At 47.2% G+C, this 20,512-nt stretch overlaps 1 protein-coding gene across 4 annotated transcripts in view; it reads left to right on the top strand.

Moving 5' to 3' along the window:
• Positions 1-3,484: 3,484 nt before the first annotated feature.
• Positions 3,485-20,512, top strand: part of ONECUT1 (one cut homeobox 1) — a 36,908-nt gene continuing 19,880 nt past the window's right edge. Inside the window, exons 1-2 of one of the 4 annotated variants that reach the window (XM_023527869.1) lie at positions 3,485-4,836; positions 11,356-11,411. In XM_023527869.1, coding sequence (XP_023383637.1) covers positions 3,735-4,836; positions 11,356-11,369 — 1,116 coding nt within the window. In that variant the 5' untranslated portion in view covers positions 3,485-3,734 and the 3' untranslated portion in view covers positions 11,370-11,411. Of the gene's footprint in view, positions 4,837-5,456; positions 5,729-6,547; positions 7,136-11,355; positions 11,412-20,512 lie in introns of those variants that run through there. The other 3 variants (XM_023527867.1, XM_023527868.1, XM_011355136.2) reach the window with 3 other exon arrangements.

Below are 20,512 nucleotides of genomic sequence, written 5' to 3'. Positions count from 1 at the left end.
AACTAAAACAACTCTGAAACTAAAGGAAAGTTCTCAAAAAAGTTTGTGTGGAGAGCATTTGGAGAAATGGCTTTATTCTCACTCTTTTCTAAGCTTAGTGGGGTCACCCGGCAAGCTCTAGCCTACCCAGAATTTTAAAAATTGTACCTGTCCTACCACCACCACCCCAACATTTACAAAATAAGCAGTCTGAAACCCTTGTTTCCACATTGAAAATATTACCAGCATCAAGCATCCAGTCAATAGTCTTACTTTCCTTTTTCTTAAATATATACATGTATGTAATTTTGTGGTGGAGATTGAGGGTATTTTTCTGATGTTCCCTGAGGCTTCTCAAAATCTAACCAGGTGACAATAAGGCCTCCTCTCAAATTTCTTGGCTGTTATAAAAAATTGTGCATATGCTGTAATACACTTGACCAACCAAGTAGTTTCAAGAGGTCCCCTTCTTGGGCTCTAATTCTTTCATTTACCCATAGCGTACCTGATGGGTGCCAGGCATTGTGCTGAGCACTAGAAGGGGGAAGGGAGGGGGGGAACGAAATGACAAAAAGCTATCCCAGCCCTCAAACAGTTGGCAATCTGTCTAGTGTCCCTTTCTCCCCTCCCCCCCACTTCCCCACCCCCCCACCCCCGCCCCCCACACACATGCACATTCACCTTAACTAGGCCTAAGGGAATCTTTCCACCCATCACGCATTCTTAGTATAGGAAAATTTTCCAAGAAGTCGAATAAGAATAAAATGTTTCTGAGATATCACTGTAATTCAGTCAACTACAGGAAAACAATGGTTAAATAACAGGCATGAATAGCCAAGAAAGATTAGGGAGATTTGCAAACCAAAGCAAGTCATGCACACACATTAGCCCAATATATACAATACTCATCCGGATCTTTCCTTTGATTTCTCCTTTAGAGACTAACACTGAACCAGTCTCCCTTTTCATAAGAGGGGTAGGGGAGTTGAGCTCACCTGATCTCAGCCCTCTAGGGGCTCAGCCAGAAGCCTCACAGGAAGGAGGGTTTCCAGGATCAAGTCCCTAATTAGTTACACAAAGAGAAAACCACGAACAGTTTGTGCACTTGGTGGTATTTACTCCTTTATTTTAACAAACTGCCTTTTAGGAAAAGAGTTGTCATATGCGCAAATCAATCATTTCCGGGGGATTAAAATATGGGGGGACAGTTTAACCTAAAGGCTACCTGCTACTTTAACCCATTGTTTGGTTTCATACAAGAGCCGCATGCTCTATGCTGTAAGTAAAAGAAAATAGAAACAGTAAGGAAACAATGATGCAGCTTCCCACCAACATATTATGATCCACTAGGCAGAAAATATATTTTATGCTTTTGTGTATGTATGTATGAATAGATAAACATAGATAAAAGTTTAAATAGAGTAATTTTGTTTTCTGAGTTCCTTTGTGTCAGTGTATTTTCCACCAAAGATGTCTTCTTCAAATGTTCACTGTGCAAGTAGACCCTAAGTCCATTGAGGTGGATTCCCATTTCCAGGGCCTCCACAGGTATTGGTTGGACCAGATAGGAGTGTCTCTAATGATGAAACCAGCCAGATTAACCAATCTCAGGACATGGCCCCTTTCAAAGAAGTCAGGTGACTGTACCCACTGGAGTTGATCTACCTGGATAATGATGTTGCTCTGGTGGTGGCCGCCGACTTGGGCAAAGAGATGGGCCTGCTCATGCCTTAGTTCGTGGGAAGTTTCCCTCAGGCATGGGCCTGTCCACGTTTTTGCCTAGGGGACCCAGCCACTACTACTACCACCACCCAGTCCTGGCCTCTCCTAGGGCCTGGGAACACTTACAGCAGAGACACCACTGGTGGGCTCCGACCAGTTGTCCTGGCAAAGGAACTTACCGTTTGAGTTTGGCCCAGTGTGGGCCACACACACTTTGTTTCTTATCGGGGCAGATACCCTGGCTCTGAGAAGCACTCTCCCATTGTGACCACGGCTGGCCTGGGGCTGAGGCTCGGCGCTGACCCGGTCGTAACTGCCAAGGGCCTGACAATGAGCACATCTGTCCTTTCTCTGAGGGATGAAAGCACCTAAGCGGACACGGCTCTGCCTTTTGTTACAGATTTTTTTCTTTCTTTTGTAAATGAAAGAAAGCCGCGGCATGTGGCGGCCGGGTGTACGTCCACATTGGGGGCCTCTCCACGCGATCCCACCAGGCCCAAGGACCAGGTTCGATTCTGGATTGGAGCGTGATTGTGAGAAGCGGACAATTACGCTCGAAGCTGAATTGAGTTTCAAATCTGGAGGCATCTCGCGGGGACGCCGGGAAGAGGGCGTCCCTACGGGCTAAGCGGAGACCAGTGCGCCTGGTCCACCCTGCCGGCGTCAGTCCTTCCCGCAAGCAGTGGCTTCTGGGTGCCTTACCAGGAGGGCCAGGGAGAAACCGCAGGAACGGCTCGAGCCTCGGCAGCCCCACTAGCACCCAGAAGTTAACAAGGGAACCCACGAGGGCACTCCCTGCTCCAAACACACACACACGCGCGCACGCACACACACACACACACACACACACACACACGCACACACACACACGCGGAATCATTGGCGAAGCCGGAGCATCGCCCTAATTGTCAGCTCAGCCAGAGAAGGACCTAGGCGGCGGGGGACAGTGAGGTATGGCCCGGGCTAGGACTCTTGTCACTGAGCGCTCCTCTCTCCAGAGCATGTTAGGGGAGGGGTGGGCAGATTATCGGGGAGAAACGAAGTTGCTGGGTCAACAACCAACAAGCTGACCAAGGCCTTTAAGACATTTGTCCCCTCCCCCCACAAAAAGGCCAAGCACCTGATGGGGAGAATGCGGACTCCCAGAAGCCCTCCGGGAAATGAAGCTTAGTGGGCCAGGGTGGAAGGAATGATGACACAGTCCTCAGCTACCCGGGCAACATGCTCCGGGAGGCAGCAAATGGAGAGAGGGGCGACAGCTCCACAGGCATAGCGCAACACCCAGGATGGGAGCCGGGCAAGTGCGGCCCGGGGCTGGGAGGAGAGCCCACACTAGTCAGGGAGCCGAGAGGGGCGCAAGTAGCCGTGGGTGGCGGTGGCGGCCCCAGGTCCCTCTCTACGCTGGGCCTTCCCACGTGCGCGCCGCAAACTCCACCACCCGGCGCCGCGGGTGAGGCGCGGGGCCCCCTCCCACATTTGTACCGGGACGTCACGGACCTCGCGCGCGGGGGCCGAGGGGGCGGGGCTGAGCCACGCGCCTGCGCGCTGCGCCCAGCGGGCGTGAGGGCGGGCCGCGGCGGCGGCGGCGGCGGCGGCGGCGGCGGCGGAACCGCGGCCACAGAGTCTGCAACAGTAACCGAGCCATGGCTCGAGCTGGCCAGCGGCGCGGGCAAGCAGCAGCCGCGGAAGGCGCGCGGGCTGCGTCAGGGGAGCCAGAGGCCTCACCATTCTAAGGAGAGGGGCGAGAGGGGGCCGGGGGCGAGGGGGCTGGGGACACCGAGCTCACCCAACGGCGCGGATCCTTTTTGGAAATTAATATTAAAATAAAAAAGCCGAGGACGCAGAGGGTAAGGTGGGGGCAAGAGGAAAGGCGAGACACACTGAGAGGGAGACAGAGCCCCACAGTGAGAGGAGGAAAGGAAGGAAGGCAACAGTCGCCGGCAGCCGATGTGAACATCGGACTCCGTGCGCCCTTTGCCGCCTATGTCCGGCCTCATCGATGTTGTGTCCGCCGGCCGCTCGCCCGGATCACGATGAATGCGCAGCTGACCATGGAGGCGATCGGCGAGCTGCACGGGGTGAGCCATGAGCCTGTGCCCGCCCCTACCGACCTGCTGGGCGGCAGCCCCCACGCGCGAAGCTCCGTGGCGCACCGCGGCAGCCACCTGCCCCCCGCGCACCCGCGCTCCATGGGCATGGCGTCTCTGCTGGACGGCGGCGGCGGCGGCGATTACCACCACCACCACCGCGCCCCCGAGCACAGCCTAGCCGGCCCCCTGCACCCCACGATGACCATGGCCTGCGAGACTCCCCCAGGTATGAGCATGCCCACCACCTACACCACCTTAACCCCTCTGCAACCGCTGCCGCCCATCTCCACCGTCTCCGACAAGTTCCCGCACCATCACCACCACCACCACCACCACCACCACCCGCACCACCACCAGCGCCTGGCGGGCAACGTGAGCGGTAGCTTCACGCTCATGCGGGACGAGCGCGGGCTGGCCTCCATGAATAACCTCTATACCCCCTACCACAAGGACGTGTCTGGCATGGGCCAGAGCCTCTCGCCCCTCTCCGGCTCTGGTCTGGGCAGCATCCACAACTCCCAGCAAGGGCTCCCCCACTACGCCCACCCGGGCGCCGCCATGCCCACCGACAAGATGCTCACCCCTAACGGCTTCGAAGCCCACCACCCCGCCATGCTCAGCCGTCACGGGGAGCAGCACCTCACGCCCACCTCGGCCGGCATGGTGCCCATCAACGGCCTTCCTCCGCACCACCCCCACGCCCACCTGAACGCCCAGGGCCATGGACAGCTCCTGAGCACAGCCCGGGAGCCCAACCCTTCCGTGACCGGTGCGCAGGTCAGCAGTGGAAGTAATTCAGGGCAGATGGAAGAGATCAATACCAAAGAGGTGGCGCAGCGTATCACCACCGAGCTCAAGCGCTACAGCATCCCACAGGCCATCTTCGCGCAGAGGGTGCTCTGCCGCTCCCAAGGCACCCTCTCGGACCTGCTGCGCAACCCCAAACCTTGGAGCAAACTCAAGTCCGGCCGGGAGACCTTCCGGAGGATGTGGAAGTGGCTGCAGGAGCCGGAGTTCCAGCGCATGTCTGCGCTCCGCTTAGCAGGTGAGTAGGTTAAGGAGCTGGGCGCGCGGTCGTGTAACGGATAGGGAAGCCAAGGGACCGAAGGAGAAAGAGGGCTGGGACCAATTCACCCGTCCTCCTTTCCCCCAAGAGAGGGGCCCTTGGGCCTGGAAGAGCCAGCGCACGGCTCCAGGCAGCAGACCGACTGACTCCTCCAGGACTTGGTGCGTTGGGCTGTAGAAGGCTCGGGTAGCTAAGTGGCGCGGCCTCGGCGACTGCGGGGCCTCATTTGTGCTTGGAGACAGCGCTAGAAGTTCGCACAGCCCAAGGTGGAGAAAAATCCTCCCACCTTGCTGGCCACGATCTATACTTCTCTTCTCGGGTGGGCACTAGGGGTTTGAGGAGAGATGGCAACGCGTGAATGAAACTGCGCGCAGGTGCTGCCAGCCAGTACCCTTGGCACGCGGGCGCCGGGCTGGAGCTGCCTGCTAATGTTTGGCTGAACTCTGTGCGGAGACCCGCTCCCGCATTCAGTCTGTTAGCTCGGGGCGGGACGCGGGGAAGCGCAGAGTTCGAGCAAAAGGTTCTAAAGCCGCGGGGCGGTGAGTGTATGGCGTGGATGCTGTGTAAGACAGCACGCACTCTGTGCTTGTAACCGGCAGGAGAGGAAGGCAGACTGTTCCGAGCTCCGGGTGAGGGCGACCGAACAACAAGGAAGCTTCCAGCCGAGTCCAGGGACAGCTTTCGCTGCCAAGTCGATTAGGACTTCGCATTTTGTTTTATTCTTTTACATGATTTTTCCTCTGAATCCCCATGGGTGCGGTAGAATGCGGAAAAGACCCCCAAGTCTGTGAGCAGAGGTCTTTCGGGCCCGAAATCCCGAGGCCCGCGCGTTTCCTAATTGAGCGAGGTCTTGGCGAAGCTGCACAGGCACAGAGCCTAGCTCCCTCAGCCTCTCTAGGCTAAGGTACCGGCCAGGCTCTGGCCCGCTGACTAGCAGAGGGGACAGCTGAGCCCCGGAGATTCGGCTCCCTGCAAGGGCAGAGGACAGACACGAGGGGAGGTAGAACCAGGGTCAGCCGAGGGTGGGTTCTTTTTGATGAGACCCGGGCTGGATCCATTCTCCCAACCCCCAGTCTCAGCCTGGCGCCCTGGCCTGAGTCCTGGCAAAGAGAAAGGTAAAAGCCAGTATGAGGGTTTGTTAATTAACTGATCGTTCTCCATTAATTCGTCCCTGGAGAACGAGAGACAGTCAATCCGCTCAAAGCCGGGGGCACTGAGCAGTTTCACAGTCTAAAATCAAAGCAAGAGGCCACAACCCCCTCCCCCACCTCGTGCCGGCCAATGAGAAGCTAGAGGGAGGCAGGTGCTGGCATGCCCGGGAGCCAGCAACTCGAGCCGGATGCGACCCAAAGCTCCTCCGGCCTGGGCGCTCGATGCTTCCCAGCCCGAGCCAGGGCTTTCCAGCCCAGCCCCGCGCTCCTTCGCTCCAAGCACAGACCTATGCAGGGAAGCCTGGGGTAGGGGGCAAGAAGGGAGAGGTTGACCGGGTGCCCTCTGGACTCCCACGATTCCACTCTCTAGCCCTGTGTGCAGCCACCATATCGCCCATTCCCTCCCCCCTTGGGCTAACGGAGACCCGAGGGCACCCAGAGTTCCAGAGGGGTTGAGTGAAATGGCTATTCCTGTCCATGACTATTCCGCCTCTGCTGGCGCCCAAGGTAATGAGTGCCTTTTCACACGCCTATTCCAGCCTTGAGCCCGGCTTCAGGACTTTTTTACCCAGGCAGTGCCCGGACAGGCCAGCGACGGGGTTTGGAAATGGACAGATGCCCTCAGGGAAGCCTGTACTCCACACGCCACCCCGTAAAAGCGCTTGCTGGGGACCAAAATGACCTTCCTCCTCGCCACTGCCTCCTGTACCCTATGGAAGGAAAGACTGACAGGTTCTGTTCAGAGACAATCCCCATGCCCTGGAAACCCCGCCTAGCGCCCTGCCCTGCGCGATTGTGCTGTTGAGGGGGACCCGGAATACTGCGACCCGCACACGGGCGGGCATTGGGAGACACAGGCAGCGGGCTGGCCGAGGTTCACGGAACCCAGGAGGCTACAGGCGCCTGCCTGGCACCCAGCAGCCCGTGGTGAGTCACACTTGCCCGAGGCACGTGGCCTTTTCCTCGAGAAAAAAAAAAGAGGCAAGAAAAATCGGGGACTCTTTGGTAAAACACATGTTTGGCAACTAATCCCAAACGGACTCCGGACGCCGCATCCTAACACCCAAATGGAGCGTTGTCTCTTTCATTTTCCTTTCTTTGACTTAATTAAAGGAGTGTGGACCAAACCTGTAGCAATCTCATTACACTGTAAGAGCCACGATCTATTTTTAAGTCACTGAACAAACCATCCTGTTAACAATGTTGTCACTTAGAAAAATAAGTAAGAGTGAGGCCATTTCCTGAACCCTTCAAGTGATCTCTACTGGTCTTTGCAGGAGACTTAAAACCGATTGCAGGGCATGTTGGCTGCGGCTGTGACACATTGCCACCACTTAACCACCGCCACTTTCCAGGCACAAAGATGCTCCTTGCAAATTTGCTCGCTGTTGCACTCAAAGACCCGTCAACCTAGTCCCTACCCCATGAGAGGCCGGGGCCCACCCAGGTCGGTTCTGTCACTCGGTGGCGGGCGAGTGGCTTCTCCATGCGCCTCCCTGTACCCAGGTTCCGCATAGCCTGTTGTGGAGAGTCAAGCCCTCCACACGTGGCAGCGTGTTTGGGGAGGCGCCTTCTCTTAACGAAATTACATCGGTTGGTGGAAGACCGGAGACAGAAGGAAATTCTAACCAAATTAGCTAACTTTAAAAAAACAATATATGTTTCCTCAGTGTAATACTTGCTTCTCCCCCATTAAAGTGAGGCGCAACCAGGCTCCTGCCGGTATCTCGTCCCAGGTGGGTTGGACGGGATGGGCTATGCGGATGGGTAGTAGCCCCGCCTCTGACGTGGGCGCCTATTAAGACGCCAGGAGATTAGTTTCCAATTAAAGATTCCAATTCCAGAAGGCGTCCGCCACAGTAGGGGAGCTGCCAGTGCAGGAAGAGGCTACGACACGTACCCACCACCTGGTGCTGCACCGTGGACCCTGGGCAGGGGTGGGTGCTGGGCCACTCGGATCCTTTGGTAACTGGAGGCACAGAAATTTACAAATGGTGCCGCGAAGCTGGCCGAGTCTCCTGCACCCAGGACTGCGCCCCCTTCCAGCCCGGGATTTGCTCCAAAACTACTTGGAGAAAGACCTGAGCCAGGAAGGGGGGGAGGGGCGGGGAGATCAGAGCAGGAGGTGGCCATGAGAAAGTCTCGCCCCAGCCAACCTGGGCTGTGTTTGCCATAAGTGGCCTTGTGCCTTGGTTGATTGATAACTGCCCCCCCCCCCGCGCAAGTTCATTTGCTTTTTGTTAATATTTATCCCGGAGAGTGACATTTCATCGTCCCCTCGCTTCCCGGGGCCACAGGAGCCAAGCAGAAGGAGTGCAATGCTGGGCTCTGGGAACTCCACTTTCCCACTCCTCGAAGACTCCCAGGCCGGGAGAAAAGCCAGAACTTGGAGTGTGGGACGCAAGAACTGGAAGGGTGCCTAGGCTCTAGAGTAAGAGAAGACAAGAGGAGTGGTTTCCCTCACACCCGGTTTCCCTCGGGCCCAGCGTCCCGGCCCCGCGGGTTTCGCGCAGTGCAGCTGCTCCCAGCCCGCTGGCTGCAGCGCGAACAAAGGGCCAGCGGGGGCAGCGTATCGCGGCAGCCTGGAAGCCCGTGGGGAGTGTCTCCTCTGAAGACCTGCGGAGGCCTCCTCCCGGTGTGGCTGGGGAACCGGCCAGTCGTCAGGCAGAGCATCCCCCAAGGCCTAATGGTGGCCGTGCGCACAGAGGGAATTGGCTGGGACGACCCCCCCACCTCCCCCACCCACCCCACACACACACTAGCCGAGCAGGAAACCAAAAGGCCTCCCTCTTGGGGACAATCATCAGAAAGCTCTGCATGGGCCTTTCTCACAGCCCATGTCCGACCCTTCAAGTGGATGAAACAATAGTGCCGTCTCTACTAGGGAACACAAACCTCAGTGAGGAAAGAAAGGACTGCGTGAGGTTAAGACTGTAAATTGGTTTGACTAGGGTGAGGGGGACCTGCTTCTGGGACTTGAGGAGGCCCGACAGTTTTGTGTGGCTACCCAGTTGTCAGCACTTTGAGGAGGGCCTCCTGAGACATATAAACCCCCTGGCCTCTTCGGAGGGGGGCTGGCTGTCCCGCCAGAGGGTGCAGCCGAGAGCGCCGTGGGAGCACGGAGGACCATGGAGGGCTGCGAAAGCGACCCACCCAGCCTAGGGCTGCTGTGGTCACTGTTTTGCAATTGGCACTTGAGATGTACTGTGCCAACAATAGCATGTTAGTGTTATAGCAGCACAGCGACTCAGGCTGGGATGCAACTTTCTTTATCTTAAAGCTTCAAGCCCTTAGGGCACAGTGGGGAGCTGGACTCCTGCTCTCCATTTGGGCCCACCTTCTCCCCCGGTAGCCGGCTGGACTGTGCTGCGGTATCTGTGCCGCCCCCTGTGGGCCTCCAGGGCTGCACGCCCAGCAAGCCTCGGTGGTTCAACTCCCTGCGGAAAGGGATGCATGCTGAGGCTTTGTTTTTAGAATATCTTTGTCCTGGTGATTTCGAAACGATATCTACTTTTTGATAGGAAGAAGGTGTGGCAGAGGAAGAAAAGGATACTTAATGGATCTATCTTGGTCCCAAACAATGCCTAGGAATTACCCCAGTGATGAGACAAAAGCGCCATACCGCCCCCCACCCCCCCACCCCCCGCCAAAGTACACCCCTACGCTAACCTATCTAAACAAGATGCGTGTCTGGATTTTTTATCCGAATTATATTTTGCTGGCATGTTTTATTTGAGGAAAGCAGAGTCAGAGTAGAGAAGGTCGCCCTGGCGGTCTAAAGTAGGAGGTTGGGGCTGGGAGGGGATTACTAGTTCCTTTGTTTTGTTGTTTCCCCTCCCAGCTAACTGACGCGAGTTAGGAGGCTGCTCTGAAGGCTTGAGCTTGGAGGTCTTTGTTTCCTCCTGTGTGCAGTGGATGAAAGGGCGTTTGGAAGCTGACCGGCCTGGAGCCCTGATGCGGCGTCAGGACCCTGGACAGGGCCCCGTGGGCGCATCGCCTAGTCCAGTTTCTCTCCGCACCTCCCCCCCGCCGCCGCCCGCCCCGCTCCCCCGAAGGTGGCTAGAATGTCTTTGAGGAGTTATAGTGAGAAAACGAAAACTAACAGCTACTATTCTGAAGTTTATGAGAAATCGAAAGGGCCCGCCAGGAATATACACCGGCACAGTCAAGTAACAGAAAAGATCAAACCTGTTCCCGTGGATCAGATAGTTGATCTTTTTCACCCTCTCTGGCAGCTTTCTGTGTGCGTCTGAGTGCATGTGCACACCTGCTTATAAAATCGGAATTTGAGTCCCTATGGGTGTGACAGGGGTTGGATCATTACGCTAAAACGTTCAATTCAGTCCCTTTGATCCATGCTGGGGAAAATCTATAGTCATCTCTAATCTACAAGGTCTTTAAGGAGGTTGTTACATGAGCTGTTTTGATGTCATCATTTCCACATTCATGGCGAATTCAGCTAATCAAACAGACGCTGCTACCCAAAGTTCTCAGCAGAAATAGTTCTTACAGAGAATATCGGTAAAACTTATTGTTGATTTCCTTATGAGAAAGAAAATCCTCAAGTCTGATGAAGGTAGGTAATTAAAAAGGAGGTTCTCAGTGGCTTGCTCCTCAGAATCCAGTTAGAAGCCTGGCCCTTCAAGTCACAGTTCTCAGTGCCATTTGTAAACTCCACATATTGGAATAGTTAAACACCAACTTAATGTTTTAAATCAACCAAAGAGCCTTGATGGGTTGGATGCGAAAAGACTAGTTTCACTTCAGTCCCCATTAAAATAGTGGAACTTCCACACTCTTGGTAAAATCAAATAGTCCCCTGGGGTAGCAACAGAAGGAAGGTTTTACTAAAGTCACGGTAGTTAGAGGATAGATTTTTTAATAATTCTGTATCAAAGCATTCAACAAATATTCATTAAATACCATTTTTATTATGTCTCTACTTAAATAAGATGAATGAGTACATTTGGGAGGGGAAAAAAAAACATTATTTCCACATAGAAAGTGTCAGACTCATAGAGTTCAGTAAAAAGAAAAACTTATTTGTAATGTTAATGAATTTAGTGCACAATCATAAATTCCTGTCCTCTATCATAAGATCTGCACAGGTTTTTATTTTAACATAAGTATGTTAACACTGATGAAGCTTTATTTCTTCCTGAGGCGATAGGATTGTATTAGACAACTAGACCAATCACAAGACAATCTGATTATTTTGATACAAATGTACAAATTTGTTTTATCACAGTCTTTCTATAGAATCATCTACATTATGTTCCTCCCAAAAAGATGTTATATTATCAAAGGTTGGAACAAATTTGCTTCTAGAAATTTTCTTCTCCTTTAGGTGAGACAATTTGATAAGACACCAGCTGAACAGAACCAGACCCTGAAGTACAACCCATCAGATTTGTTGTGACAATTAATAAAGAAGGAACTTATGTCTGCTGTGCATTTTCTATGAGTCAGGTACTATGTTGGGCCCATAGATATTATCATTTACTACTCACTGTCTATGCCAGTGGCTCCCAAATCTTGCTACACATTGGAATCACTTAGGAATCTTTAAAAAAAATTATGCCTGGCTACAATCTAGTATATTCTGCTATGATTGGATTAGGACATGACCTGAGCATTGGCATTTTTAAGAGCTTGAGGTGATTTTAATGTGCAGCGAAGTTTGGGAACTACTAGTTTATGTGGTAGCTACCATTATTTTCCCCAATTTCTCTGTGTAATGAAGTTAAATAATTTACCTGTGGTGACAACTGGAAATCAGTGATGGCCTGAATTCAGCTTTCTCAGCTCAAAGCCCAGAACCCTCTTACCCTCCACCCTGACTCTATTAACTAGTACAAGTCTGGCAGGTCAGTGGACCCCAAATGCAGAAATGTCTGATTTTCTATCATAAACACCCAATCTACAGAGTCCATAATAAAGGTCTTGAAATTAGAGAGTGTGTGTCTTCCCTCTGGGAATCTCAAAGAGAGTTACTTATGGAAACTTATTTCTTTTTGACTTAAGACTTATAATAGAGACTTTTTATTGCTCTCTTTTGAAGAAGCAGCCAGAGGGAATGTAAGGCAGTAACAGAGTAGATGAGGAACCCAAGTCTCTCTCTCCATTTGTTCACTTAAACAATTATTGATGAGCCAGACCCATCTCATTAGATGTGTTCTGTGGGTATGACTGGTCCACTGGGACCTATGCCTGGAGGAGGGCCCAAAGGCCCAAACCTCCCATACTTTCAGGCATTGGTCTTCTGATCTGCACTTTCACAGCAATTACATTTCTTGGCTTCACATCAGCACCCAGCTTGATATTCCAAACCTTGCCTACTGTTCATATTTTAGGATTCTGCACTAAAAAATAATAAGTTGACTAAAATTCTGTATATATGCTGGCAATCATTCAGAGGGCATCCTACGATTTCCATCAAACACCACATTTCCAGTTATCCATGTGTTTTTCATCTTCCTTTGCATATGCTATAGGGTACTCAGAATCGACAGTTTCTGAAATCACTGCTTTCGTTTTCGCATCTGGTGATGATCTCATAGTCCCAAAGAGAGGTTATCAAAGGAACACAATAAACTATGTGCTTTTCGCTTTCTTTCCTGTTGTCTTCTAAAACAGATCAATGGAGAAAGTTAAATAAATAAACGAGCGAAGCGCGCCACCTAGTGACCGTCATGCTCACTGCAGGTGAAGTGCCTGAGAGGAGTGGCTAACGCGATTCAAGTATTGATGGAGTCACAAAAACCGTTCATTAAGGCAATTTAATCTTTGCTATTAAATGTCCTTTCAATTCATTTGGGGTAATTAAGATGCAGTTAAAGTGATTAAATTCTAATTACTTATGCTAGACAAAGACATATTTGTCACACTAATGCGGTTAACTAAGGACTCAGAAAGAAAGTTAACATTTACTTCAAATGATGCAACTGCAAAAATCAGTTCCTCTTTTCATCATTAATCCAGTGAGCTGGGTGATCATGTAATGGCGCTACAAGCTCATTAAATAGGGGAAGTGCTGATTAAAATGACTGCTAGGAGGAAAACCTGAACCAGGAGTACCTCAGTACTGTTTGCTCAGCATTCCTAGCAAAATTACTTGGTGTTCTTTCCCACCTCAAAGTAATAAACAGCTCCTGAGTTTTACCCTGACATTAAAAGAGTGATGGCTCACAGAAAGCTTTTATTGCCAGCCCGCAGACATTGTTAAACCAAAAGATATTTTTAAATGGTAAATAGATTCTTGGGGTAGAGATGGTCCAGGGAGAGAGGGAAGGGTAAGGGTGGGTTTCCAGAATGAAAATTTCCACTACAGGCTTCAGGAGCTACATTTCCTCACACAAATACCCTTCCTGATCTGCAGTTCTTCCCTTCCCCAGTTCTATTTTTATTGCCTTTGATGCGTGAAGATGGATTCCTCTGCATAGTATCATGCCATGTTTTATTATTATGCACACTCTGAAGAGCGCTAGGTACCTCAGCTGCACATTGGTCTTTTCTGTGTTTTCCTACATTCACAAGTAAAGCATCTGAGATTATAAACCATCAAATTACTGAGGCTATTTTGCCATAATGTGCACAAACTGTTCCCAGCCCCTTCCGATAGCTTGATTATGAGTGTTCATAAGAGTAGGATGAATTGAAATGTACCGAATTTGAAGTTTGCCTTCACAAAATGACTTAAGGCAGTACCTAGCATCTGGGGGAATGATCCAAGGAGAAGATTAGTCAATCAGAAAATTAGAGATTATCTTCCCCAGGAGATGGGTGTCTTTTAATACTGTTAAATTTGCATATTGAAAACCATAATTGTGGAGATGGCATCTTTCTCCTATATATCTCATTGAAATTCAGTATTACACCTGTTCACTTCATAAGCAAAGAAGCTAAAGTTATCAAATTTATCAGTCACTTAGTTAACTACCTTTTAAAAATAAATTGGCAATTATCTAAATATTTGCAGAGTCATTGTTAATTCAATAGACCATATTATGCCATCTTAAATTACTAAAACTAATAAATTTTTAAAAGCCCTGGACTAAGAACCAAGAGCCTCCGAGACAGGTTCTTCACACTAATTAGCTCTGAAAACTTGTCAAGTCATTCAACCTTTCTGGGCCTCAGTCTCCTTAAATGTAGAATGAAGAATTTGGCCTTAGGGTTCTTTCAGGTCCCACATTCTATGATCGATTGCCTTCTATGATGATTCTGGATCCATGACAAGTCTGTTATCTTAATTTAGTGCTCTGTTCCAAAGTCAGGATTCAAGAAGGTGTAAACCCCAGGGGCCCATCTCTGAGGCAGAGTCTCAGGCCAGGCTCTCGTCAAATGGTCGGGAGGAAACAGCCCATCCAGTCAGGAGTGTTACCTTCTGGCACAAAAATGCTGCAGTTTGAGATTGCAGTTCCTGTATCCTAATAGTACAAGCTGTTGACAAGGATGTGGATCATCAAGAAGTCATACACGGCCAGTGGGAATGTAAATTGGCACCATTGCTTCGAAAGATAATTTGGCATTATCTTATAAATCTGAACCTACAACTATCCAGCAAATCTACTCTTTCGTATATACACAGATAAACTCACAGATGGTCCTGGAGTTGTGTGTAAAACTGTTTGCAGCAGAATTGTTCATAAGAGAAAACAAACAAACAACAAACCAGAAACAATCCAAATGTCCACTGACAAGGAATGCATAAATATTGTGTATTCATATAATACAGTAGTATAGTGTAATGAAAATACATGAGCTACAGCTATACACAACAGCATAGTTGAATCTTAGGAACAATGTTGCCTTTTTTTTTTTTTTAAGGATAAGTTGTAGAATATCACGCCAGAACAAAGCCATTTTACAAAACTCAAAAGCAAGCAATGCTAAACAACTTATTGGTGGAAAAGATATAAGCATTGTTTTTTTAAAAAAAAATGAATAAAAATTCAGGGGAGTGGTTAACTCTGGTAGAGAAAACCCAGGTGATAAGAGAACATCCCTATAGCTTCACAAGGCAGCTGATGTTTTAGTTCTTTTGTTCCATGCTGCCTTCACATGTATTCATTGTGTAACTATGTTTCCTATCTCAAATATATGACACATATCGTTTCGTAGGTAGCAAATAGTATTTAATTTTAACATTGGGAAAGAGAAAGATTGTTTCTGTATGGTTCCCCAACCCTAAAAATTTGGACCAAACAAACCTTACGTTTGTATTGTCATTTACACAATTCCTAGCCCTGTAGTAAATGCCACCCCTCTTAGGAATTATAATCAGCCAATTATGGACTAAAGTGAAAGAGGAAATTTCATTAGCTATGGAAAGGGGACATTCTTCATTCGTCTCAGAAGCTGCTATACCAGTACTATGCTCAGTCCTGGGGGTGGCTGGTACAGCAGACCAGTCTCTTAGAACTCATAGTCTAGTGAGGAAGTGAGACAACTGTTTCATATCCTTCTTGGTTGTGTTTCTGTGCCAAGAAGAAATTCAGGGTGTGATGAAGTGACATTTTTGAAGAGCTGGAAGATGAGTAGGACTTGGGTCAGAGGTAGAGGAAGAGACTTTCAGGCAGAGAGAACAATAAGTGGAATGTGCAGAGGCCCAGGCTGAAATCCCTTTGCAGGTTTCTTGGATCTGAATTACTGCAGATCTGGAGGCCTGTTTCTTCCCTAGCACAGCTGAGTAACATAATACCTTCCCATCGATAACAGAAACCTTCTCCAAGACTGTGGTTTTCAGTGGTGGGAAGGGGTGGGCAGAGGGTTTTGTATCCCTCCAGGGGAACAAATCAGATTGGTGGAGGAGGGGGCAGAGAATATATGTTGGGTAAAAAGCTTCCCAAGTGATTCTAATATAACTCCAAGTTGAGAATTAGAATATTACATTAAGAATTTAAGAGTTACCCCTTTATCATTTATTTATTTCATCCCTTTTCTAAAGTAACCTATAGTTGCATAGTGTAATATATTAATATGTTATATACAATTACATATCGTTATATAATATTTCACTTTTTTATCTCTTTTGAGATCAAAAGTTTACTCAAAAATTCAAGATTCCTGTAGGAATAATCACTTCCATATGCTCCTCCATCTAAAAAATTATTACTGTTCTATCAGCCCTTCCCACTCCAAGGGCGGTTCCCAGACCAGCAGCATTGGCCTTCTCTGGGAACTTGCAGAGAAATACAGACTCTCAGGTTCCACCCCAGACCTACTGAATCTAAATCTGCTTGTTGACAAGATCCTCAGGAAATTCATATGCACACTGAAGTCTGAGAAGTACCACTGAGGGTCACATCACATAATCCAAAAGGTCTATTTTCCTTCATTCACCAAAACACTCACTGGATGCCTCCTATGTACCAGACACTGGGCTAAGTGCTGGGACTCAAAAGAGGAATGATATTTCTTATCCTGGAGGAGTTCAGAGAGGATGTGTGCAGGTAAATAAATACTTACAGTGTCCCTGATAAGTGCTATGATCTAGATAGGAATAAAGTTCTATGGGAACAGGAAAGAAAACTAGAAGGAAGACTGAAAAGAGACTACAAAGGACCTAGTATGTCTGTGTGGTCCAAAGAATTTGGGCCTGTGACAGCAATTGTTTTGCTAATGGAGTGAAGTTTGGGAATTTGTCCTTTTGAAAGCAAGCTTGAGTGGGAGATGATAGGAGAAGTGGCAGTAGCAGGGGACTATCTAGGAGAGATGGCAATAGATTATGAATGTCTGATTATATGTCACTGTCAGCAGAGGTGAAGAAAATAGGTGGGCAAAACGTGAGAGATATTTCTAACAAAGTCGAAAAGATAGCATGGAGAGTAAAAATGAAAAAGGAACTAACCCCTGTGTTTCTGGCTTGGGAAGCTGGGTGCTTGTGTACGTCTTTAGCTGTGTAGTAACTGTGTTAATGTAAATATAAAGTTATATCATTTCGGAATAGCCAACACTCAATCTATGGCCTCTGCACAGATTTTATGTAAAATCAGGTGGTAGATTGTCTCTGCCTCACTGGAACATGTCACTTAATGGGTGATGCTAATGTTAGCATGATGCAAATGAGGTAAAGATTGTGGGTTCGGTCCTCTGGGTCTGGTTTTCACTTCCCAGTATTGGTGGGCAGTGATGGGCACCCTGATTCTAGCCAATTGCCTGCCGTTGGGTACACAAGAGCCATGAAGAACCAGTGTAAAAGATTAGCCCAACTCCATTTCTGCCGGTAGAGAAACAGAAGTAATCCCCAGTAATGGCACATCAGAAGCCTCTAAGTGAAGACAAGAGAGGAGATATAAACACAGACCTTTTGGAGGGGCAGACAGGTGTTGGCAAGTCTTGGTATTAGTCACTTTCAAATCAATTCTGGATGGGAACTAACCATTCCAAAGTCAAGCATATTCTCATAAAAAAAAGAAATTTTGTGTTTCTCTATTCTAGTTATTTTCATGGTTGCCCATGAGCCCCAAATTTTAAAAAAGAATTGTTTTTAATTAATAAATATTTATTTTCTGAATACTTACTATGGGTATGTCATTTTTAAAAAGTTAAACAGCATAAAAAGGTATACAGGGAAAACCAAGTTTTCCTCCCAGCCTATTCCCTAGGTACCCAGTCTGCTTCCCCTAGAGGCAACCCTGGTACAAGTTTCTTGTGTATTCTTCAGAGATAGCCAGCCTATAGTTTTTCAAGTGTGTGAGCATGCATGAGCGTATGTGTGTGCATATGTGTGCGTGTGTGTGTGTATCCATCTTTTAAAACAATCAAGGTCCTCTTCCATCTCCCACATAACTTTCTAGGGAAAACAGTGAATGCCTTTTGCTTCCTCTTGCAAAATTCTACTCTTTTGATTGACAGTTGCCTTACTAGAAGTATGTTTACATGCTCAGCACAGTGATTCCCAGTGCAGTTATCTGAGCAATGAAATTAAAGGAGTAGCATTGGGTGCCCACCCCTCTGAGTATGTTGAAAATGGTCTCAAGTGCTTCAGTGGCTGTCCCCTTAATCCAGCTCTTTTATAAAAGACAATTGAATGTACGAAAGTGGTCTAAAACTTAAGTTTATAAAAATATATTCTATCTACCACCCAGCCTCCCTATTTTAAAGTAATACAACACCCAGACACAACTACTATATCATTTTAGAGCCTTCAACACAAGAGTGAAGGTTTTTTTCTAACAAGTTAATTGTTGTACGGTGTATATATAATTTTGGATCTTGCTGTCAGCATGACATAAGCCTAGTAAATTTTTTTTTTGCCATTTTTGTATACTTACCATGTCTAACACCTTGTATCTAAAATTTTATAATTTACTTATAAAATTTACTTATAAAATTTTCTATAATTTTTAACTCCAATGCTTTCTGAAGAGTAATTTCTTTTTGTAAAAGTATTATATACTAATTTTTTTAAAAAAAGAAGACAAGAATCACTCATAATACTCCCACAGAGATAAACTCCGCTTTGTTATAAATATCCTTCCAATCTTTTTTCAATGGGATGATATGTACATACTGTTTTGTAACTTTTTAAATTAAAAATTCCATTATTAAATATATGGTAGAATATTTGAAAATCCATAAAAGAATAATGACGACAATAAAAACTCCTGGTAATTTCATCATTTTTGCTCCCTCCCAAATATCTCATTAGGTAATATTCATTCTTTAAGAGATATGTAGAAATAGAGTGCTCACAATTGGCAAGACAGCAGAGAAAGAAGTAAAAGTTATCCCTCTGCTACTGGAGCACTCTATATCAGAAAACCTAAAAACAAACAAACAAAAAAAAACCCTAAATATTTTCTATTTTACAGCTATGTGACTTTATAATATTTCAGAAGTATCATGATTTATACAACATCTTCAATAACCTTTTCTATCATTGGACCTTTTAATGTTATCATGTTTGTTTGTTTTTTGCTATTATTAATGAATGACATGGAAGTCAGCAATGTTATACATGAAACTTTACTGAAATATTGTTTTTTCTTTCAAAAATAATTTTCTGTAATTCTTAAAGTAATATATGTTCAATGTAGACCTTTGGGAAATACGAAACATTATAAATGATGCAACAGAATCAAATCATCTATAATTTCATAACTCAGAGATGATACCCATTTTTATGTTGGTTTGTTTGCCTTTAGCTTTTTAAAAGTACATAAATATGACACATTTAAAATTTTTATTTTTCACAAAATTGAGCGCCTGGAGATTTTACAATTGAACATATCTCATTGTCATTAAATATCATTCAAAAGCGTGATTTTAAAAAATTTTTGTTTGAAAATTATTTCAAAAATTTTAAAGATACAAAAATAGAATAGTACAAAGAACATCCATATACTCTTCATCCAATTGTTAACATGATCAGTTGACCAATTGTTAATATTTTGCCCTATTTGCTTTCTTTGCTTGTGCAAGTTCTCTCTCACACACACTCACATTAACTCATTTACTCAGTCCTATAATACATAGAAAATACTTTCAAAATTGCTTTGCCCATACCCATAAAATAAACAAACCTGCTAAAAATTCATCTGCAATTCTTCTCCCGTGCATATGTCCTAACATCACCTGGGACCTTATTAGAAATTCTACCGATTTGGAAACTCTGGGGTAAAACTCAATAATATATTTTAACAAGCCCCTGATGCTAATGCATGCTAAAGTTTGAGAAGCACAGCCTGAAATTGCAGCATGGGTTTATGATATGGGTATGTGTGTGTGCCCATGTGCCCATGTATTAGGTAAAACAATACTACCAATACATTTGAAATGTAACAGCCATAAAACTGGTCCGCTACGGACTAATAGGGGTCCCTCTGTCATAGCATACACATGGAAGTGTAGATGTAAAAGAAAATAAACCCTTAGTTCTTTGCTTCTCCTCCTGGTAGCAGCCGGATGGGTAATCAATGGGAGGACCCAGAGTGTCTGTCCAGTTCCACGGCTGCCACCCTTCCGCCCCTCGCCCAGCCACTTTACATATGCGCAGTAAACTCAAGAGGAAAGAAGCTCTGTTAGTGTTAAAAAAAATTCACAGCCATTAATCCTATACTTTCCCCCAGTTTTTACCCAGTTTCTTCTCTCCTCACAATCACAAAACAAAGCCCCCTGCTCCAGCATTGAACACAGTGGACCTCTAGGCCTGCCCTCGGCCTCGGCACATCCACTTCTTTTCTTCTGGCAGACTGGCTGTGACAAGCACAGGAGCTCACGAGGGTACCTGGATCTTCCCTAACCTCACCAAACGATCCCACCAAGTAGGCTTTTCTAGACCTGATATCGGAAAGCTTACTTGGTGCTCTTCTTAAAGTACAGATTCCCAGACCACTCCTAAAACTCTGATTCAGTCTGTCTGTATTTTTGACAAGTGTGGGGCGTGATTCTTTTGATCTTGGCAAATTTTGAAATAGTAGCCTAGGAGCAAGTGGCTCTCAAACTTCATCAGGCAAGCTTGTGTGAAATGTATGTTCCACTCTTGGAGAATCTAATTC

The sequence above is a fragment of the Pteropus vampyrus genome, unplaced genomic scaffold, assembly GCF_000151845.1.
Source record: "Pteropus vampyrus isolate Shadow unplaced genomic scaffold, Pvam_2.0 Scaffold19, whole genome shotgun sequence".
Taxonomy (NCBI): domain Eukaryota; kingdom Metazoa; phylum Chordata; class Mammalia; order Chiroptera; family Pteropodidae; genus Pteropus; species Pteropus vampyrus.
This window is presented reverse-complemented; position numbering and strand designations above follow the sequence as displayed.